The 24,506-nt window shown below is 36.3% G+C and overlaps 1 protein-coding gene across 4 annotated transcripts in view; it reads right to left on the bottom strand.

Moving 5' to 3' along the window:
• FNDC3A (fibronectin type III domain containing 3A) overlaps window positions 1-24,506 on the bottom strand; it is a 202,225-nt gene that overhangs the window by 160,361 nt on the left and 17,358 nt on the right. For all 4 annotated transcript variants that reach the window (XR_009005896.1, XM_057532829.1, XM_007186852.2 and 1 more), the window contains exon 2: window positions 11,717-11,854. Coding sequence is in view for 3 of the 4 variants with exons in the window: in XM_057532829.1 (XP_057388812.1) it covers window positions 11,717-11,815 (99 nt within the window). In the remaining variant the exon portion in view is untranslated. The remainder of the gene's footprint in view (window positions 1-11,716; window positions 11,855-24,506) is intronic.

Here is a 24,506-nt window from a genome sequence, read left to right as displayed (position 1 = left end):
TAGTATTTAGAGTTTATTATCATTGGTAGATTTGTTTATTGATTTGGTTGCTCTCTTTTTCTCTTATATATAGATATATATATATATATTTTTTTCCTTCTTCTTCTTTTGTGAGTGTGTATGTGTATGCTTCTTTGTGTGATTTTGTCTGTATAGCTTTGTTTTTACCAATTGTCCTAGGGTTCTGTCTGTCCGTTTTTTTGTTTTTCTTTAGTATAGTTTTTAGCGCTTGTTATCATTGGTGGATTTGTTTTTTGGTTTGGTTGCTCTCTTCTTTCTTTCTTTCTTTTTTCTTTATTACTTAAAAAATTTTTTATTTTAACTTTATTTCTTTTTATTTTTTCTTTCTTTCTTTCTCCCTTTCTTCTGAGCTGTGTGGCTGACAGGGTCTTGGTGCTCCGGCCGGGTGTCAGGCCTGTGCCTCTGAGGTGGGAGAGCTGAGTTCAGGACATCGGTCCACCAGAGACCTCCTGGCTCCACATAATATCAAACGGCGAAAGATTTCCATCTCAACACTAAGACCCAGCTGTACTCAACAACCAGCAAGCTATAGTACTGGACACCCTATGCCAAACGACTAGGAAGACAGGAACACAACCCCACCCATTAGCAGAGAGGCTGCCTAAAATCATAATAAGGTCACAGACACCCCAAAACACACCACCAGACACGGTAATGCCCACCAGAAAGACAAGATCCAGCCTCATCCACCAGAACACAGGCACCAGTCCCCTCCACCAGGAAGCCTACACAACTCACTGAACCAACGTTAGCCACTAGGGGCAGACACCAAAAACAACGGGAACTACGAACCTGCAGCCTGCGAAAAGGAAACCCCAAACACAGTAAGTTAAGCAAAATGAGAAGACAGAGAAACACATAGCAGATGAAGGAGCAAGGTAAAAACCCACCAGACCAAACAAATGAAGAGGAAATCGGCAGTCTACCTGAAAAAGAATTCAGAGTAATGACAGTAAAGATGATCCAAAATCTTGGAAATAGAATGGAGAAATACAAGAAACGTTTCACAAGGACCTAGAAGAACTAAAGAGCAAACAAGCAATGATGAACACCACAATAAATGAAATTAAAAATACTCTAGAAGGGATCAATAGCAGAATAACTGAGGTAGAAGAATGGAAAAGTGACCTGGAAGATAACATAGTGGAAATAACTACCACAGAGCAGAATAAAGAAAAAAGAATGAAAAGAATTGAGGACAGTCTCAGAGACCTCTGGGACAACATAAAATGCACCAACATTTGAATTATAGGGGGTCCCAGAAGAAGAAGAGAAAAAGAAAGGGAATGAGAAAATATTTGAAGAGATTATAGTTGAAAAGTTCCCTAATATGGGAAAGGAAATAGTTAATCAAGTCCAGCAAGTGCAGAGAGTCCCATACAGGATAAATCCAAGGAGAAACACGCCAAGACACATATTAATAAAACTATCAACAATTAAATACAAAGAAAAAATATTAAAAGCAGCAAGGGAAAAACAACAAATAACATACAAAGGAATCCCCATAAGGTTAACAGCTGATCTTTCAGCAGAAACTTTGCAAGCCAGAAGGGAGTGGCAGGACATATTTAAAGTGATGAAAGGGCAAAACCTAAAACCAAGATTACTTTACACAGCAAGGATCTCATTCAGATTCGCTGGAGAAATTAAAACCTTTATACACAAGCGAAAGCTAAGAGAATTCAGCACCACCAAACCAGCTTTAATTTTATTTATTTTTTATTTTTGGCTGTGTTGGGTCTTCGTTTCTGTGCGAGGGCTTTCTCTAGTTGTGGCAAGTGGGGGCCACTCTTCATCGCGGTCCGCGGGCCTCTCACTGTCGTGGCCTCTCTTGTTGCGGAGCACAGGCTCCAGACGCGCAGGCTCAGTAGTTGTGGCTCACGGGCCTAGTTGCTCTGCGGCATGTGGGATCTTCCCAGACCGGGGCTCGAACCCGTGTCCCCTGCATTGGCAGGCAGACTCTCAACCGCTGCGCCACCAGGGAAGCCCCAAACCAGCTTTATAACAAATGCTAAAGTGAGAGTGGCATGGACTTACATATACTACCAAATGTAAAACAGCTAGTGGGAAGCAGCCGCATAACACAGGGAGATCAGCTCGGTGCTTTGTGACCACCTAGAGGGGTGGGATAGGGAGGGTGGGAGGGAGACGCAAGAGGGAGGAGATATGGGGATATATGTATATGTATAGCTGATTCACTTTGTTATAAAGCAGAAACTAACACACCATTGTAAAGCAATTATACTCCAATAAAGATGTTAAAAAAAAAAAGCACTTATTAATGTGCCAGTTAAGTTTACCAACTGTTTTAGTTTTAAAATGCCAATTTCTATATTACATAGGTATACAGACCATTAGGTGGTCAATTATGTTTACAGACACATATAAGACACTGGAATTAATGTTTACTAATTAAACAATAGGCATTTTATTCAGATATTCCCCAAGAGGAAAGTATATTTATTTTTGTGCACACAGGAGGTATGTGGATATTTCCTCTAAAATTCAACTAGTATACATACCTATCATGATAATAGATAAAATGAAACAGACAATTCCAAATGATGATTTGACTGTAGAGCAACTGCCAACAACATACTGCTTGTGGAAGTGTAAACTGGTACAGCCTCTTTGGAAACCTTTTTCTTTGCCATCAGTGGGGTGGGAAAAAATAATCTTACCCTAGAGGGAGGCAGCAGCTATCTGGGGAAAATAATAGTCCTCCACAATAAGGGAAGACAGAAGGTAGTAGTAAAAGTTTGGTGTTTGAGGGAATTTGAGGAGAGTTCAATTGTATTTGAGGTATTCTGGGATGTATAAGTAGAGATAAACAACAACAAAAAGTAATAGTCACTATTTGAACATATATATTCCCTATGACCCATGCACTCCACTATTAGGTATATACCCAAAAGAAAAGCATGCACATGTATAAAAGTAGTGTACAAGAATGTTCTTGAAGAACTACTTGTGATAATCAAAAAGTGGAAACAACCCAAGTTTCCATCAATAGTAAATTGAAGCGATTAAGGTATATTCATAGAATGGAATATTATGCAGGAAATACTATGCTACAGGTGGTAACATGGATAAATCTCATGCATATAATGTTGAGCAAAATAATATATACAGTATAATTCTATTTATGTAAAATTCAAATCAGGCAAAACTTATCCTTGGTTTGGGGAGGAAAAAGGGGATACTGTTCGGGAGAGAGGGGTTACTTCTTGGGAAGGGTTGCAAGGGTAATCCTTCCCAAGAAGTGTCTTGGGGGTGCTGGTAAAGTTCTATTTCTTGACCTGAGGGTGGTTACAGGGGCTATATTCACTTTAGTTTTTTTAATTGGGCTGCACAGAAATGATTTGTGCACTTTTCTGACATATGTTCGTTTAAATAAAGACATTCTAAAATCTTAAAACAGTTTGGATAAAGCAAAATTTCCACCTCTTGCCAAAGCAAAATTTCCACCTCTTGCCAACAAATCGTTTTCTTGAAAAGAAGAATCACTGTTAATAAATGCGTATGTATGTGTCCAGAGCTTTTCTTCCTGTGATATATGTGTATATGTACACTTGGAACTGCGTGTTTTTTTTTTCTTTTTTCAACTGTTAGTTTTTAAATTGAAAAAGTAATAAATCCACAAGATTAAAAAATATTCAAACAGTACAAAAGGTTGTATAGTAAAATGTAAACTTTTTCTGGGGTCAGTCCCTGCTTATAATTTCTTGTATAACTTTCTGTCATGTGTTTACATGTATGTGCATATTTGTCTGATTTTCAAAATGTTCTTTTCTGAAAAATCACACAAATGCACTTCAGGAATTTGAATCCTGGGCATTCTATCTGGTGGTAAGAAGATATATAACAGTACTTTGAATATATAATGACCATGGTTTATTATTGAAAGGGAAATGTTATGAGAGCTGAAAAAGCAGAATTCAACTTCTATTTCTACAAACATCTGTATAATTTTTGACAAAAAAATCTTGCTTTGTATTAAGCTAATGTAAGAACATAGAAAAGATCATGGGAAAAATCATTTTTGTAAGAAGCCTCCTTTTCACTTAGTATCTCCTATTACAGAAGTTTATAATCAGATTCACTTTAAAGAATTTTCAGTATTCCATGGATAATTTTCAGTTGAATGCATTTCCTTGTTTATTCAGTGCTGCTTAGAAGTTATTCTTTATTTCCTCCTCACTTCAGCCCAAATTACATTTCTTATAAGTCAACAATTTCTACAGGATTCTGGGGCACAGGATTTGACAAACTACAAAGTCACTTAACTAGAGAATTAGGAATTATTCTAACTGTAGAATATCTAGGAGTTAATTTAATAGAAAATCAATTATTTGTAGACCAGGATCCATCAAATTTCCACGACCATTATGTTTCATTTCCTTAAGATGTTGTTCCCTTTAGAGTTTGGTGATTCTGTCTTTCACAACAGGTTTAAGTGTGTATGTATATATATATACACTTACATGTATTTCATTAAAATACTGTAAAATATTTAATGTTTTAAGTTACAGAAACAGCCAGGTGGCAATACCTTGCAAGGTTGCAGAAAGGTTTTCCAGGAGGTGGCATATGCCCTAAATTGGTGTCCAGTATATGGTGCTGTTTCTCTCATAGCCAGGACTCGCGAGTCCAGGTCGAAGAATCAAGGGGTGGAAATGGGAGGGGTACCACTCTCTTGTAATAGAAGTATAAGAGATTATTATCCTGCAAGGTTGCTAGATATTAAAGCAATATAAACTGTGTTTCTAGTTACCAACAACAGAACATGAAATTTCACACACACGCATACAATTTCTAATACCTTAGATATACCAACTTCAACTTCAAGGACTGAAAGACTCAATATTATAAAGATGTCAATTCTCTCCTAACTTGATCTATAGATGCAAAGTAATCCAAATCCAAATCTCAGCAGGCTGTGTATGTGTATATTGATAAGCTAATTCTAAAATTTATATGTAAATGCAAAGGCCAAGAATATCAAGACACTCTCAAAGAACAACAAAGTGAGATGGTTTGCCCTACTAGATACCAAGACTCCATTTAAAGTGTCCAGGCACAGGGATAATCAAACAGATCAATGGAATAGAATTAATAATCCAGAAACAATTCCACAAATATATGGTCACTTAACTTATGGCATAAATATCACTGTAAAGTGATAGGAAAATGATAGTCATTTCAATAAATGGTGTGAGATAATTCAATATACATATGGAAGAATAATCAAATTGAACCCATGCTTGACACAGTTCACAGAAATCAACTCCAGTGGATTTCTGAATAAACTGTTCAAAGCAAAACTATACTTTTTAGAATATAGGAAAATATTTTCATTGCCTCAGTGTAGGAAAGAATTAAACAAAAAACAATACACTAACTCTAGATAAAAAGAACTGATAAATTTGACCACATTACAATTAAGAATTGTTCATCAAAAGACACTAAAGAGTGTGGTTACAAGGATAAGAGAAAGCATTCACCACATTGGTGACTGACAAAAGGTTTATATCCAGAATATATATCAAGAGGTTTGACAAATCAAAAAGAAAAAACAGTATCAAACTAGAAACTGTCCAGATGTCCACCAAGAATAGAAGAGATAAATGAATACACTGTTGTCATATCCATACATGGAATCCTATACAACAATGAAAACAAATTTCAGCAACATCCAATAAGAATGAATCTTAAAAACAATGTTGTACGAAACCAGCAAGACACAAAAGAACAGTTACAGTAAAGATTACTTCAAAGATCAAGAATAGGCAAATCTAAACAATTATTGTTTAACGATGTATGCATAGATAAAACTATAAAGAAAAGTCTGGAAGTAATTCCCATAGAAGTAAGGATAGTGGTAACCTCCAACTAGAGAGGGTATTGTGATGTAGAAGGAACACACAGGGGATTTCTAGGGTGTTGGCAGTATTCTACCTCTTACTCTGGCTGGCAGTTATAAGATTTATGCTCTATAATCATGTGCTATATTATATATTTGTTTTATGTACTTTTCTATATATATAGGTTATAGCTTACAATTTAAACAGGTTTTGAAAACAGTAAGCTGAGGAGATGTTCCATGTTTTCTTAAATTCTGTATTTGTCTACTTGGCATCTGTTCAACACAGGGCCAATTATTTTAACGATATTTTCTTATTTTCTGTGTTCTTGATGCTCTGGCATTTATGGCTGAGCTGGCTGGGGAGAGACTGCCTGTCCCAGGGCTAACCAATTCTTAGAGGTAGCAAAGGGCTCAACCAGGAGCACACCTCTCATATGCAAACCAACCAATTTCAAGTCTACAGCTCCAACTAACCCCCTTACTGAACTCTTACACACCAAGCCAATATTTCTGCTGCCCTAAATCACCCCACGGCCAAGTAACAGGAAACTAAAGACCACCTGTATAGCCCCAAATCTGCCAGAATTATTTTTTTTAATTTTCTTAAAATTGAGATATAATTGGGCTTCCCTGGTGGCGCAGTGGTTGAGAATCTGCCTGCTAATGCAGGGGACACGGGTTTGAGCCCTGGTCTGGGAAGATCCCACATGCCGCGGAGCAACTAGGCCCGTGACCCACAACTACTGAGCCTGCGCGTCTGGAGCCTGTGCTCCACAACAAGAGAGGACGTGATAGTGAAGAGGCCCGCGCACCGCGATGAAGAGTGGCCCCCGCTTGCCGCAACTAGAGAAAGCCCTCGCACAGAAACGAAGACCCAACACAGCCAAAAATAAATATAAAAATAAATAAATAAATAAATAAATTACTATTAAAATTGAGATATAATTGATAGAACATTATATTAGTTTTAAGTGTACAACATAATGATTTGATATATGAATATATTACAAAATAATTACCACAGTAAGTTTAGTCAACACCTACCACCACACATAGTTACAAATTTTTTCTTGTGATGACAACTTTTAAGATCCACTCTCTTAGCAACTTTCAAATACAATACAGTGTTGTTAACTATAGTCACCTTGCTGTATATTACATTCCTAGGACTTATTTATCTTATAACTGGAAGTTTGTACCTTTTGGCCATCCTCACCCATTTTGCCCACCCCTCCTCAACCACCCACCTCTGACAACTACCAATCTGTTCTCTGTATCTGTATATGTTCATTTGTATATGTTCAAATGTATATGTTCATTTTTAAAAATATTCCATATATAAGTGAGACCATACAGTAATTGTCTTTCTCTGTCTGACATTTCACTCAGCATAACGCCCTCAAGGTACATACATGTTGTGGCAAATGGTAAGATCTTCTTCTTTTTCATGACTGAATAATATTCCATCGTGTGTATGCATATACATATACACATACATATACATATACATACACACACACCACAACTTCTTTATCTTTTCATCCACTGATGGATACATAGGTTGTTTCCATGTCTTCACTACTGTAAATAATGCTGCAACAAACACTAATGCTGCAACACAAAAATGTACATACATTTTTTCCAGACAGTGATTTCACTTCCTTCAGATAAATACCAAGAAATAAAATTGCAGGATCGTATAGTAGTTCTATTTTTAATTTTTTGAGGAATCTCCCTACTGTTTTCCATAGTGCCTGCACCAATTTATCCATACCTTCCTACCAACAGTATACAAGGGTTTCCTTTTCTCCATATCCTAGTCAATACTTGTTATTTCTTGCCTCCCACAATTATTAAATAGCCAATCCTAAGCTACTTACTCTACACTGTTGTGCCTTTCCTGAGAAAACACCAATTTAATGGCTTTGGCCTAGGCTTTCCTCTTGTTCCTGCTTCTGCCTCCTGACCAAAACGTGAAGTTTCCCCTGTGGCCCAGCATGGCATGGTGTGCTCCCTTCTTTCAGGAAATGTAAGTAATAAAAATTTGCCTTCAATGGCATTAGTCTCTCTATGTCATTACTCAGTCACCTCCATAAATCAAAATCAAGCAGGTACAAGTGAGAAAATAATTATAGAGTTATAAAATAATAATTAAAAAATGAATGAAATGGAGAAGATTCTGATAAAGAAGCTAGATAGGCACTGAGTTTTGAAAGATCTTAGCCAAAAGTTTAAATGCATTCAATATTTTTGGAAGGTAAATGAGTAAAAATTAGAGAAGGTAAAGTTAAATTAGGAAAGTACTGAACCACACAAGAAACCAAAATATCTGAACTTTCTTTTGATGGTAGCAATAGTGAATACAGCTGGGAGCATTCCACTTGTGCTTGAAGTTCATATTCCCTAAAGCATATCTGGGGGTTCTAACAGGGCAGCACAAGCACTCATAAATGCTTTACCTGCTCTATCAGGAAAGGATACAATTTCAAATCAAGGACATGCTTGAGAATGCGAAATGGTATAGCCACTCTGGAAAACAGTTAGTTTCTTATAAAGTTAAACAGAGTCTTACCGAACAATCTAGCACTGATGTTCCTAGATATTTATCCAATTGAGTTGAAAGCTTACGTCTATCCAAAAACCTAAACATAAATGTTTAGAGCAGCTTTATTTATAATCACCAAAAACTAGAAACAATCAAGCTGTCCTTTAACAGGTGAATGAATAAACCGGGACATTCAAACAATGAAGTATTATGCAATAGTAAAAAGGAGCTATTGAAATAGCCACAAGAAGAAATTTTCCAGACCATATTGCTAAGTGAAAGAAGTTGGTCTGAAAAAGCTACATACTGTATGAATCAAATTATAAGATATTCTGGAAAAAGACAAAAATTATAGGGACAGTAAAAATATCAGTGGTTGCCAAAGTTTCAGGGGTGGGGAGTGAGGGAGGGATAATAGAGCACAGTGGAGTTTTAAGGCAGTTAAACTGTTCTGTATAATACTGTAATAGTGATATACAGCATTACACATTTGTTAAAACCCATAGAACTGTACAATACCAAGAATGAACCCTGATGTAAACCATGGAACTTAATAATAATGTATCAATAATGGTTTATTAATTGTAACAAATGTACCTATTAAGATGTTAATAATAGGGGAAACTGTGTGGGAGAGGCACATGAGAAAACCACTCTGCTCAATTTTTCTGTAAACCTAAAACGCTCTAAAAATAAAGTTTATTATAGAAAAAAGGGGAATGAAATTCTTCAAACACAAAAAATAGTTCAGGTGCTGCCAATCAAAATGAATGATAAATGTCTATTATAGCTTCCCTAAAAGCAACACCAGCAGTAATGATGTCAGGAGAGAGTCCCTCTAGTATAATTCATAAGCCAAAAGACCCACTATGTATAATGTGACATTGTATAAAATATGTTTGCTATAAAAAATTAGAAAATATTAATGAGTAGATAGATAATCTGGATGGCTAACCATAAGAAAATTAATTTGATCTCAAGGGATGGAACAGAAATCTCATATTCCTAAGAAATAGAATAATATTCCCAAGAGAGTAAAGACAAGGGCCAACCTATCTGTTTTCCTAAATTTTTAACATCATGCATGTACCCGAGACTTCCTCCTGTCAGGAACTGTCTAGCTTGCTTCTTTACTCTGGGCACCAACCAGGTAGTGTCATATCACCAGAGGCAAGCTCTAACTTGGCCATGCTTGGCATACCAGTAAGTTCCTGAGTTAAGACAAAGAGATGCATGTTGTCAGTTGTTACCTACTGTTATCTACTTTTCTTCAGTTCCTTACATTCTACCATAGCTATTGGTCCACTCTCTTACACTTATACTTTAGTTTGTATCCATCATAATTATCTATTATCTTACTATAACTATCTCTGTTGACTTAAGTCCTGACTGACATACCTATATAGTTTCTTCAGTCTTTTAAACATTTATTAAGTGCTTCAATTCAAATTTAGCAAATATTTACTGAGCTCCTTCAAGCTCATTTCACCCTCATAGCTACAGCTACTTTAAGCAGCTATTACTACCTCTATCTTATAGAGAAGCAAACATACACAGAGAAGTTAAATACTTTGTCTTAAGTCACCCAAATCAAATCTAAGTCTATCAACCAAATCCTATGCTCTTTCCACTCATTCTTCTCTCTCCCTATCAAACTACAAGGCACTCTCTTTGCCAGTTAGAATTTAAGGCTTTATTCTACTTCTTGACACCTGATTTTTCAAACCCTAACTAAAAAAAATTAGGTCCTCTAGACCTAGTGACTCTCCCTGATCCTTCAAATCTTGCTCTAGTGTGCTCTTCTATTCCCAGCTCCTTTCTCTATATCCATCTACACAACTACTACTATATGCTAGCCATGGTGCCCTCAAGATTTCAAGAAAAATTCTGCCAATAGAATCTCCTTTTGGGGGAAAAGAGAGAAATAAGTCTTAGGAAGTCACTGTGGGTCTTGTTTCAGCCTACTGTCTTCCCTTTAACAGACTATACACTTTAGCAACTATATCAGTGTACTGTAATTAACTGCTTAATAGATTTTTTCTTGTATTACACTATAAACAACTTGAAGCCAGTGATCTGCCTGAAGCAACAATGATAACTGAAAGCACTCCCAGAGCCTCGAAGTAAATGAATATCTGCCACATCTATTATTTTTTAGGGAGAAGAAAATTTTAAGACTTAAATTTGACTATAAAAATCAACTTTAGTGAAAAGAGGTTGCTGCTAAAAGCTATCAGAGCACACATGAAAATCAAAACCAATATATACTTTAGAAAACAAGCTAATCACTTGATTTTTCAATAGCCAAGTTAACAAAGTAGTCCCTTATCTTGTAAGCAAATAATAACTGTCCACTATAGACATGAAGTTTGTAAAGTAACAAAATAAGACTAGATTATTTTAGTTTCCCAAGGAAGCAGTATGAATAATGGAGCAAAAAAGCTTTGTGTGATCTTGAGCCTTTCTGAAACTCATTTTGTTTCATCTGCAATAGGGACAGGATTGCTGAAAGAATTAAATAAGATCATAAAGTTCTCAGCACATGTTTTTTATGTAGTGAGAACTCAAATTGTTCCTTCTTCTTATTATTATTTATTATGTCCTTAATCTTTGTTTCTTCACTTACAATATTAAAATCACTACCATACAGGGTAGTTGTGAGAATTAAGTACATTGCTTGGCACATAACAGGTACTTATGAAAGTCCCTCATTCCCATCCCTTTAGGATTACTGAGGGAATGAGGCATCAACAAAATAAGAGAACTTTACTTATAAAGCCCTGGGTTGGGAGAAAAACACACCATGAATTGTGTGTTTGCTTTTGGGAGGGGGGATTCTGGTGAGGAGAAAAGAAGAAAAAGAGATAACATTTTATTATAATATAATGCAGGCAGTCATTTAATCACATAATTAAGTCATGATTTCATAATGATTTGAAATAATGATTTATAATAATCATTAAGGTACAAGGTTAAACTTAGTTGAAAAACACTCAGGGACTAGTACGTTGTCTAAAGTAAAACACAAAAACTTTCAGTGGGAACTAAATATAAACACAAGAAATTTAATCATTAATTAGTGAGACATTTTAGAAGCAACTTCACAAACAGTCTCATTATTTCATCGTCCTATAAAACCAAAACAACATTTTGAACTGGAGTTTAAAATATGAATTAACAGGAACCTACTGTTGTGATGTCTCATTCTGTTCTAAATTTTGCATTCGTCTGAAAGAAATACATGTGTACTAGACATAAGAAAATAAACATTTCAGTTTCCTTACCTGTTGTGTTCCATCTGCACTTACAATAGGGGCAGATAGAAGAGAAATATCACTACTTAAAATCTGAGTTGTATCCAGTAGTGGTGGATGTTCTGCCATTATCAATAAGACATTAATATACCGGATAACCCTCCAACTCTGAAAAACAAAAATATATAGCCATTTGTGTGTACATCGTTAAAAATATATTAAAATATAATACATTCAAGATAAAGATAGATTCTTGTCAAAGGAAATTTTACAATACTCTGTTGACAGCTTTTTTCTGTCAACAGATCATTTAAGGAAATATATTTCTTATTTACCAGCTGTCTGTCAATGTAGACAGCAAACCAAGATACACATCAGGAGCTTCTATTTAAATTCCATGTCTAGGGACTTCCCTGGTGGCAAGTGGTTAAGAATCCTCCTGCCAATGCAGGGGACACAGGTTCGAGCCGTGGTCCAGGAAGATCCCATGTGCTGCAGAGCAACTGAGCCCGTGCACCACAACTACTGAGCCTGCGCTGTAGAGCTCGAGCCACAACTACTGAGCCCGCGTGCCACAACTACTGAAACCCGCATACCTAGAGCCTGTGTTCCGCAACAAGAGAAGCCACCGCAATGAGAAGCCCGTGCACCACAACTAAGAGTAGCCCCCACTCGCCACAACTAGAGAAAACCCGTACGCAGCCACGAAGACCCAACGCAGCCAAAAATAAAAATAAATTCCATGTCTGTCTGTCTCTCTATCCCTTCCACCTCTATATAATATTTATTTAACTACCACTACTTTAGCTAAACAGTGGGATAGGAACTAAAATGCAATGATTGAATGAGGCAACTCTATCACTGATTTTTTAATCTGAGCTGAGAAGGTGTTTATGAAGGCCCAGTTTCCCCTCATCACCCTACCAGTCTTTAGGAACTCACAAGAATTATAATTTTTCACTGATTCCTCAAACAGCAAAATTTGAAAAATCTGCTCGGGATTAGAAAAAGAATCTTCAAGTTTTAAGTGTTAAGCTCTGGCTTTGGTCTTCTGTCATTCTGGTTTTATTATTTTTTTCTGAATACTTTACAATAAGCCAAATGATTTCAGTGATACAAGCACATACACTTTGAACTCTTTAACTGTATATACAGTATCACTTATATAAAAAGTAAAAGATTTGATATAAGCAATATTAGTCTATCATATATAACATCAACCATTAAAACATCAGCAAATTACAAGTCAAAATGAGTACAATTGAGCTTAATCATAAATTTTATCAAATCCATACTGAAAGACAAAATAACCAACATTTTTGGATGCTTGCAGCATTCTACAATTCAGCAGTGTCAAAATGTTTAACTTTTATAAGACATTAAATTCATGCTATTTATTTAAAAATCCTGAATCTTTGCAGAAAACTTTCATACAAGTTGATTTAACCTAAAAACAGTTTTCTATTTAGATACATAAACACTGTTTTAAGATTAAAAAAAATATTCAATACAGGTATCTACTTCAAGATTTTATACTTAAAACTATAGTATGGAACATTTTACATTATTTAACTATCTCATAAAAATGCATGCCATTTAAACATAACGTATACATAAATATTTATACAATAAATACATATGATATAAACACATGTATGTTTTATATATACAGTATATAAACATTTTTATAGACATATAAATGAAGGGGCAAATCTAAATTCTGGCTTAATCTGTATTGCTATATTTCTTAAAGTCCAACAAAATCACTGAGTACCTTAAATCATGTCAAATAATTTCACTCTGTGGAACACACAAAGAATTATATATAAGATGGGAAAGAGTCAATGTATTTTCCCTCTTGCATGTCATAAGATTTAGTTCAAGAAGAAACATTTTAGGAAGCTAACTCAGGATTAACCAGAGAAAGTTTATAAGTAATTTACCTTTTAAAATTAATAAATTAAAAAAATAACAACCACTGAGAATTTTTCTTTTGTCATTGTATTCTAATATTTTATTTAATATGCTTAGTTAAAACTGCAAGCCACCATTATTACAAAAATTTTAGAATGTAATGCTGAAGATACAACCATAATTTGGTTTCAAGAGGTGGACTGGAAGCTTTACAAATAAAAATAGAAATTTCTTCTGACTCTCCAGTTAATTCCAAGAACAGTGGTATTATACAATGAATCTGAAGCCATATGCTGCTATGTTTTAATATTATCATTCCATTTAAGGTGTTATCTCTGATTTTACTCTTTTCAAAGCTATAACATCGTTTCATTTATGAACTGCCTTCTTTTATGGCCATATTCATCACACTACATGCAAAGTAGCTGGATTTATTTCAGCTTGCAAATTGGAAACTTCAGTCATGCAACTAAAATGTTGCATTTAGAAACCTAAAAATTCCTTTCATTCCTGCATAGAGAACACTGTCAGCTTCTTCTTTAAATCAATTTCTTCTAATTTTGTTACTACTAAGTTCCTGTGTTCTCATCTTATCTTGTGACCACAAATACCCACTTGTTTTAAGTTATGCATCTATTTTTGCTTGCTTTTTAATAATGTAATATTTGATACGTGCAAAAAAGGGGAGAAGTGATTTGTTCCATTTGCTAATTTCCATGGAATACATATTCCTCCATGCCCCATTTCAAGCCATCATGGTTTAAAAATTGACCTGAAAATGCCTGAATTTTTAACAATCAACTTTTATATACAAGATGGCTCCAGCATATCTGTTTATATCTATATCTATATATCAATATTTGACCATCTATGTGGTAATAATACAATAAAATATTAACATTTGGGGAGTCCGTGTGAAGAACAGCTGGATATCTTTGTACTATTCTTGGAAATTTTCTATTAGTCAGAACTAATGTCAAATTAAACAGTGTTTAAAAAATTGATGCCAGGTAGATTGTATGCATATCTGAATGCAAAATGTAAGACAAAAAAAATTCTGAAGATAACACAAAAGAATATCTTCATAACTGTGACACAGAGAAAGATTTTTTAAACAGGGTATAAATGTTTCTTAAATCATAAAGGAAAAGAATGACATATTGAACTTCATGAAAATTGAGAACTACGATTCATTTAAAAAATCTTTAAGAGAATGAAAATGCAAGCCACAGACTGAAAAATATTTACAACACATACAACTGGAAAAGAGGACATATTTAGTAATATATACAGGCCTCCTACAAATTGAGTTTTTAAAAAATAGAAAAATGAGATGAGACTTGAATGTGCTCTTCACAAAAACGGAAATTCAAGAGACCAATAAACATGTGAGAAGATTCTCAAGTTCATTATTTATTAGGAAAAAGCTAATTAAAATCATAATGAAATACCACCACATACTAGGATAGTAAAAATGGAAAAGACTGACAATATCAAGTATTAGTGAGGCTACAGAGCAACTAGCACACTCATATGGAATGTGAATGAAAACTCATAAAATCACTTTGGAAACCAGTTTGATACTACCTACCAAAATTGAACATATAAATATTCTATGACCCAGTTATGATCCAGCTATTAGACTCCTGGTATATACCAAAAAGAAATGCATGCACATGCGCACCAAAAGATAAGTACATGAAGGGATGTATAGCAGCATTATTATAATGTGTAGCAGCATTCTTCTTTAATAGCCCCAAATTGTAAATAAGCTAAATGGCCCTCACCAGTAAATGGTAAACTGTATCTGATTCACCCAATGGTCTACTATACAGCAATGAAAATTAATGAAGTAGAAATATAGAGAACAATACAAATACATTTCACAAATACAATGTGAGTGAAAAACACACAGAAGAGTACATACTGCACAATTTTATTTATAGAAAGTTTAAAAACCAATAAAACTTGTCTGTGGTATTAAAAATCATGTAGTGATTGCCTTTGGAAAGGAGGAAAGGATGGGGACTGGGAGGGGCATGAAAGCAATTTTTTGGGTGCTGGTACTGTGCTACGTCTTGACCTGGGAGGCTGTTGTATGGTAACTACTAGTGTATTATAAACTGAACTGTACACTAAGTATGTACTTCTCTGCATATACTTCAATAAAATTTTTTAAAGGTAAAATGAACACACGATCATCTCAACTGATGCAGAAAAAGCATCTGACAAGATTCAACACCCTTTCATGATAAAAACACTTAACTAGGAATAGAAGGGAACTACTTCAACATAATAAACACCACATATGAAAAGCCCACAGCTAACACCATACTCAGTGGTGAAAGACTGAAAGCTTTTCCTCTAATCGGGAACAAGGCGAGAATGCTCACTCTCACCACATCTATTTACAGTATTAGACATAGTATTGGAAGCCGTAGGCAGAGCAATTAGGCATGAAAAAGAAATAAAAGGCATACAAACTGGGAATAAATACGTAAAACTATCTTTGTTCACAGATGACAGGATCTTAACATGTAGAAAACCCTAAAGGTTTTTAAAAAACTATTAGAACTCATAAACAAATTCACTAAAAACGCATCATACAAAATCAATGCACAAAAATCAGTTGCACTTCTATACACTAACTGAACCGATCTGAAATCTGTTCCGTTTACAATAGCATTAAAAAGAATAAAATACTTAGGAATAAATCTAACCAAAGAAAACAAAGATTTGTATACTGAAATCCATGAAATATTTCTAAAAGAAATAAAGAGGACACAAATAAATGGAAAGACATCTTGTGTTCATAGTTGGAAGACTTAATATTGTTATGATGTCTATGACACCCAAAGATTGAATACAATCCCTATCAAAATCTCAACGGCATTTTTTTCAGAAATAGAAAAATTCATTCTAAAATTCATATAGAATCTGGGACTTCCCTGGTGGTCCAGTGGTAAAGAATCTGCCTTCCAATGCAGGGGATGTGGGTTCGATCCCTGGTCGGGTAACTAAGATCCCACATGCTGCGGGGCAATTAAGCCTGCGTGCCACAACTACTGAGCTCTTGTGCCTCAACAAGAGACCCCGAGTGCCGCAAACTACAGAGCCCATGTGCTCTGGACCCTGCGAGCCACAACTAGAGAGAAGCCCAGTGCCACAACAAAGACCCAACACAGCCCAAAAAATAAATAAATAAATAAATAAATATTAAAAATAAAATGAAATAGGACTTCCCTGGTGGCGCACTGGTTAAGAATCTGCCTGCCAATGCAGGGGACACAGATTCGATCCCTGGCCTGGGAAGATCCCAAATGCCACAGAGCAACTAAGCCCGTGCACCACAACTACTGAGCCTGCGCTCTAGAGCCTGCGAGCCACAACTACTGAAGCCTGCATGCCACAACTACTGAGCCCACGTGCCACAACTACTGAAGCCCACGTGCCTAGAGCCCGTGCTCTGCAACAAAGAGAAGCCACTGTGTGTGTGTGTGTGTGTGTGTGTGTGTGTGTGTGTGTGTGTGTGTGTATACATATATATAATGGAATATTACTCAGGCATAAAAAAGAATGACAAAAAATAGTAACATTTGCAACATGATGGACCTAGAGATTGTCATACTGAGTGAAGTAAGTCAGAGAAAGACAAATATTATATGATATTGCTTATATGTGGAATCTAAAATCATGGTACAAAACAGAAAGAGAGTCACAGATGTAGAAAACAATCTTATGGTTACCAGGGAGGATGGGAGGGAGGGATAAATTGGGAGATTGGGATTGACATATACACACTACTATATATAAAATAGATAGCTAATAAGGACCTACTGTATAGCACAGGAAACTCTACTCAGTACTCTGTAATGACCTATATGGGAAAAGGATCTAAAAAAGAGCAGAGGGCTTCCCTGGTGGCGCAGTGGTTGAGAATCTGCCTGCTAATGCAGGAGACACGGGTTCGAGCCCTGGTCTGGGAGGATCCCACATGCCGCGGAGCGGCTGGGCCCGTGAGCCACGGCTGCTGAGCCTGCGCTTCTGGAGCCTGTGCCCCGCGATGGGAGGGGCCGCGATAGTGAAAGGCCCGCGCACCGCGATGAAGAGCGGTCCCCGCACCGCGATGAAGAGTGGCCCCCACTTGCCGCAACTGGAGAAAGCCCTCGCACGAACCAAAGACCCAGCACAGCCAAAAATAAACAAATAAATAAATAAATAAATAAATAAAAAATTAAAAAAAAAAAAAATCTGAGACTCAAATTTCAAAAAAAAAAAAAAAAAGAGCAGATATATATATATATATATATATATATATGAACCACTTTGTTGTACAACAGAGACTGACACAACATTGTAAACCAAGTATACTCTAATAAAATTAAAAAAAAAAAAAGAGAAGCCACTGTAATGAGAAGCCCGCGCACTGTAACAAAGAGTAGCCCTCACTCGCCGTAACTAGAGAAAGCCCACGTCCAGCAAGGAAGACCCAACGCAGCCAAAAATAAATTAATTAATTAATTAATTTAAAAAATAAATTAAAAAAATTAAAATAAAATAACATTCATGTGGAATCTCAAGGAATCGAAAACAGCCAACTTTGAAAAAGAACAAAGTTGGAGGACTTAAACTTCCTGATTTCAAAACACATTACCAAGCCACAGCAATCAAACAGTGTGATACTGGCATAAAGACAGACAAGTACACCAGTGGAATAAAATAGAGAGCCCACAAATAAACTGTCATATATATGGTCAAATGACTTTTGACAATGGTGCCAAGACCACTCAATGAGGAAAGGACAGTCTCTTCAACAAACGGTGATGGGAAAACTGCATATCCACATGCAAAAAAAAAAAAAGATTTTTTTTTCAAGTGAAGTTGGACCTTTATCTTGCACCACATTGAAAAATTAACTCAAAATGGATTAAAAACACAATATAAGACCCATAACTATACAAGAATAGGGGAAAAGCTTCATAACATTGGACTTGGCAATTGTTTCTTAGATATAACACCAAAAGCAAAGGCCACAAAAGCAAAAATAGACAAATGGGACTACATCAAACCTGAAAACCTTTGTGCATCAGAGGTCACATTCAACAGAGTGAAAAAAAGGCAACCTATGGAATGGGAAAAAAATATTTGCAAACTTAGCTCCAGCTGCTACAAAATACCACAGATTGGGTGGCTTAAACAACAGACATTTATTTCTCACAGTTGACATTTATTTCTCACAGGTAGGAAGTCTAAGATCTGGATGCCAGCATAGTCAGGTTTTTGGTGAGGGCCCTTCCCCTGGCTTGCAAAGGGCTACCTTCTTTCTGTATCCTCACATGGCCAAGAGAGAAAGCTCTGGTCTCTCTTCCTCTTCTTGGATTAAAAGGGCACTAATCCCATCATGGGGGCTCCACCTTCATGACCTCATCTAAATCTAATTACCTTCCAAAGGCCCCACTTCATAACACCAACACATTAGGGTATAGGGCTATGAAAAATGAAGTTTGGAAGGACACAAACATTTAGTCCATACATTCTGCCCCTAGGCCCCAAAATTCATGCCTTTCTGCATGTAAAATTAAAAAAAAAACAAAAACAAAAAATCATTCATTCCATCCCAACAGCCACAGAAGTCTTGACCCATTTCAACATAAAGTCTAAAGTTGCATCTAAATCAGATTTGGGTGACACTTGAGGTACAATTCATCCTGAGACAAAATTCCTCTCCAGCTGTGAACCTGTGAAACCAGTTAAGTTTCACACTTCCAAACTACAATGGTGGGACAGGCATAGGATAGATATTCTCATTACAAAAGGAAGAAATCAGAAGGAAGAAAAGGGTGACAGGTCCGAAGCAAGTTCAAAACCTAGCAAGGCAAATACCATTAGATTTTTAGGCTGGAGAATAATGTCTTTGGTTCCATGCTCTGCCCTCTGGACCCAAAGGGTGTGGCATCACCTCCACAGACATTCCTTTAGCTTGGTGGAGCCCTGTCAATGTGGCTCTGCAGGGCAGAAGTCCCATCCTTTGAAACTGAGGTGAAGGTACCCTGCCCCTCAGGCCTCTGCACTCTGAACCTGTGGGAGTAACAGCCCTGATGACTTTGAGTCACCTTTGGGATCCTTCGTTTTCTTGAAGAATAACACGTTTGAAGCGTTCCTTCATTTCATTCCATTTTCTCTGTTTCCTTTAGTCCCACCTGGCAGGGTTTCCAATGGTATAATTCCATCTCTCTTCCTGGCTTTTGTTGAGATGCTGATTAGGTCCATGGCTCACATCACACTTATATCCTTATCAAATAGCTGGTCAGCCACACTCTTTGTGTTCTCTTCTGCAGGTGCTTTCTCATTTTTGCAACCTGGATAGGCTGAGAATTTTCCAAATCTTCAAATTCTGGTTCCTTTTTGCTTAACAGACCCTTCTTCAATTCACTTCTTTCCTTTCCCATTTTACTAAGCAGTCAGAAGGAACCAAGCCACTCCTTCAACACTTTGCTTAGAAACCTGCTCAGTTAAATATCCAACTTTATCACTCACAAGTTTCACTTTCCACAAAATGCTAGAATGTGAACACAACTCTGCCAAGTTCTCAAACCCTTTATAATAGGGATCACCATTTCTCCATTGTCTAATAACAAGTTCCTCATTTTCATCTGAGACCTCATCAGAATGCCCTTTACTGTCCATATTTCTACCAACATTCTGTTCATGATTATTTATGTATTCGCTAAGAAGATGGAAGTTTTTTCCTCCAGCTCTCCTCTTTTCTTTCTAAGCTCTCACTAGTTGCCATTAGCAGTCCCCACAGCAATCTCGGCTTTTTCTAGCATGTACTTCTAAGCTTTTCCAGCCTCTACCCATTAACCAGTTCCAAAGCCACTTGCACATTTTTAGATATCTGTTACTGCTGCACTGTACTTACTGGTACCAATTACTGTCTTAGCTCGTGCTACTGGAACAAAATACCATAGACTGGGTGGCTTAAACATCACACATTCATTTCTCACAGTTCTGGAGGCTGAGAGTCCAAGATCAGGTGCCAGCATGGTCAGATTCTTGATGAGGGCCCTCTTCCTGGCCTGCAAATGACTACCCTCTTGCTGTACCTTCACTTGGCCAAGAGAGAGAAAGCTCTGGTCTCTTCTTTTTCTTGTAAGGGCACTAATCCATCGTAAGAGCTCTACCCTCATGACCTCATCTAAACCTAATAATCTCCCAAAGACCCTACCTCCAAAAACAATCACACTGGGAGGTTAGGGCTTCAAGATATGAATTTGTGGGGTGGGGGTTGGGGGGGGAGATTCAGTCTACAATGCTATTAGGTTTAGCAACAGTACTGTTTTCTCACCCACTCCCTGTTATAATTCTTAATCTGTACCAGTTTCCTTATGCATATATTTTGCCACAGTTTTTCTTCCTTAATCTCCTCACTCATAGCCATCCATTCTATCTGAATTTGTTCTATTTTTAAAGATGCTGCCGTCATAATGACAATACTCTATACCTAGAATCTAAGGTAGCTAACTCATGGCAATAAGCTTGGCGTGGGGTTTGAAACTTCAGCTCTACTTGTTTAAAAAGTATGTGGGAAAATGCAAAGCAGGATCCTACTTGGATTACAGCCATAGTGTAATTGAGAGACTCACAGGAAAAATATGTACATTTAGATTAAGAAATCCAATACATTTTTCTGGTCTTTTGATTTGTCTAAATCAATGAAACTAAAAATTATAGGACTCCAAGGCCATATCTGAAATCACAAGATTATTATACACTCCAAAGTAGATATAGTACATTTAAATCTAGACTTTAGGATTACCTGAAGATATACATATGAAAAAACATTATGCAAAAGTATTAATATTATAGTAACAATTATATTAAGATGGTGGAATTACAGTATTTTTTTCTCTATTTCCCCAATTGTTTTGTAATGTGGATATGGTTATACCACTTTCATCAAAATTTTGATTCAAAAATGAACAGCCTTGAGGAGCCCCAGGCAACCACAGAGTCACACCTGGCTTATCAACTATATAAATACCTTTTCAGGGAAATTTTCCTTGAACTTGGACTTTTATCCAAATTACTAATTCATCTTATGAACTGATATCCTAAAATTTATTTTTCCCATTTAGATTTCTATTTCTTTTTTTTCTGCGTTTGGATTTTTTACTTTCTAAACTTGATTACATCAGATTAAAAAAGGGGGGAGGGCGAGACTTCCCTGGTGGTCCAGTGGTTGGGACTCCGTGCTCCCAATGCAGGGGACCCAGGTTCCATCCCTGGTCAGGGAACTAGATCCCACATGCTGCAACTCAGAGCCTGCATGCTGCAACTAAAGGAGCCCGTCTGCCACAACTAAAGGAGCCCGTGTGCTGCAACTAAAAAATCCCACATGCCGCAACGAAGATCCCCTATGGGCATCCTGCATGCTGCAACTAAGAACCGGCACAGCCAAATAAATAAATAAATATTAAAAAGGGGGGGGCACTTTAAAATCACCTGTAGTGAAATTTCCTGTGATGAAAGTCACAGGAATCACTATGCAGAGTCATCTTATTTCTTACCAGAAACCTAAAACAAGTATTTCACAGATTTTATACAATAAGTACATGATATTAGATTTTATATTCTTCCTAAGACTAATTAATTCTTTCAATTACCCTGTTTCATGTTAACTGTACTCCAGAAAAATGACTCTTAAAAAGATATGTAATTAATCTAATGCATTATTTTGCTTCATCTGAATTTTCATATCTTAGTGTGAACTTTCATTAAGACATAAAGGACAGTTATGCTTTTTTTAATTTATAGAAGAAATTTATATTTGTACAAGAAGAGAGAGTGCTATCAATGATTTTAAATGATTGATATCAAATAAGGGAGAGTATTACATTAAAAAAGAGGCAGTCCTCAACATAGAAACAGGCTGCCTTCCAACACTGAATTTAGAAGTCAGAAAAACTTGGAAAATATTTTCCCATAGAAACATGTATTAAATGGTTGTTAGGTTCTCAGATCACCCTGCATAAGTTCAATTTAACCTCTAGTATATCTTTGTTAAATATTTTTACTTGTGGAAAATTTCAAACATACACCAAAGTAAACATTAGTATAATGAACTCCCATGTCCTCATCACCCAGCTTCAACCATTTCAACTCACAGCCAGTCTAGTTTCATCTCTACCACCACCTACTTCTTCCTGTCCTGTATTATCTTGAAGTACTTTCATCTGCAAATATTTCAGTATGCACCTCTGAAAAATAAGGACTTTTATACATACACATACACACACATACACATATATATATATATAAAAATAACCACAAGACCATTACCATACATAAAAATCAATAATTCCTGAAATCACCAGTGTTCAAATTTCAAATTGCCTAATTTTTATTAAAATTTGTTTGAATCAGGATTCATATTAAATGCACACACTACTATTCACTTTCATCATTCATCATTTTTAAAACCTCTTTTAGGGCCTTCCCTGGTGGTCCAGTGGTTAAGAATCTGCCTTCCAATGCAGTGGACACGGGTTCGATCCCTGGTTGGGGAACTAAGATCCCACATGCCACGGGGCAACTAAGCCCACGTGCCGCAACTACTGAACACTCGAGCCATAACTAGAGAGCCTGCGTGCCACAACTACTGAGCCCACATGCCACAAGGAAGAGCCTGCGCGCCACAATGAAAAGATCCTGCATGCCACAACAAAGATCCCGCATGCCACAACTAAGACCCAACACAGCCAAAAATAAAATAAATAAATATTTTTTAAAAAAACCTCTTTTAATGGAAATACTTTCCATTTGACTGGTATGACTTCTATAACAAAATGTTTTAAAAACCAATAAATTGTGTCTAACTTTAAAAGTAATGATAACCAGATCATGTAGGTATAACTGATGAACATTTTCATCTTGATATATCAAGAGTCAATCAATGGAGACAATTTACAGAACATTAATGAGATCACATTTTAATATCCAATTTACTAGAAATATCTCAAATAGTCAATTTCTAGGATAAATAAATGCAGTATCAATATATTAAAACACCATCTTCTATATCTGCCCATAATTGTTGTTAAGATGCTAAAATTTCATTATCACCCACCATTATTTTGTCTAAAAGTACATCTGGGCACATTTCAGTATCTTGCACAAAAATTTAAAAAGGAGTCATTATGAGGATTTTATATTTTATCATGAAAAATTTCAAACCTACAGGAAAGCTGAAATAATTAAAGAGTGAATACCATATACTTGCCATCTAGATAATAAAGTTAACATTTTTCCTTTATCACATGCGTTCCTCTATCCATCTTTTTAAAAAATGCATTTCAGGACTTCCCTGGTGGCGCAGTGGTTAAGAATCTGTCTGCCAATGCAGGGGTCACAGGTTCGAGCCCTGATCCGGGAAGATCCCACATGCCACGGAGCAACTAAGCCTGCGTGCTGCAACTACTGAGCCTGTGCTCTACAGCCCATGAGCCACAACTACTGAGCCCATGTGTCACAACTACTGAAGCTCTCACGCTTAGAGCCCGTGCTCCACAACAAGAGAAGCCACCACGAGAAGCCCGTGCACAACGAAGAGTAGCCCCCACTCACAACTAGAGAAAGCCCGCGCACAGCAACGAAGACCCAATGCAGTCAAAAATAAATAAATAAATAAAATTTAAAAAATAAAAATGCATTTCAAAGTTGCAGACATCAGTATACTTTACCCCTAAACACCTCAGGCATGTTTCAGTAACTACTATTCAGTATTTAACTCTTTTTTGAAGGCAAAATTTACATATGATGAAATACACAAATCTTAAGTATGCCATCCTGTGAGATTTCTTGAAATGAATTCTACTACTATCAGTACCTAAGTATCTGAAGTCCC

The sequence above is a fragment of the Balaenoptera acutorostrata genome, chromosome 18 (assembly GCF_949987535.1).
Source record: "Balaenoptera acutorostrata chromosome 18, mBalAcu1.1, whole genome shotgun sequence".
Taxonomy (NCBI): domain Eukaryota; kingdom Metazoa; phylum Chordata; class Mammalia; order Artiodactyla; family Balaenopteridae; genus Balaenoptera; species Balaenoptera acutorostrata.
Note: the sequence above shows the minus strand (reverse complement) of the source record. Positions and strands in the feature narration are given on the sequence as shown.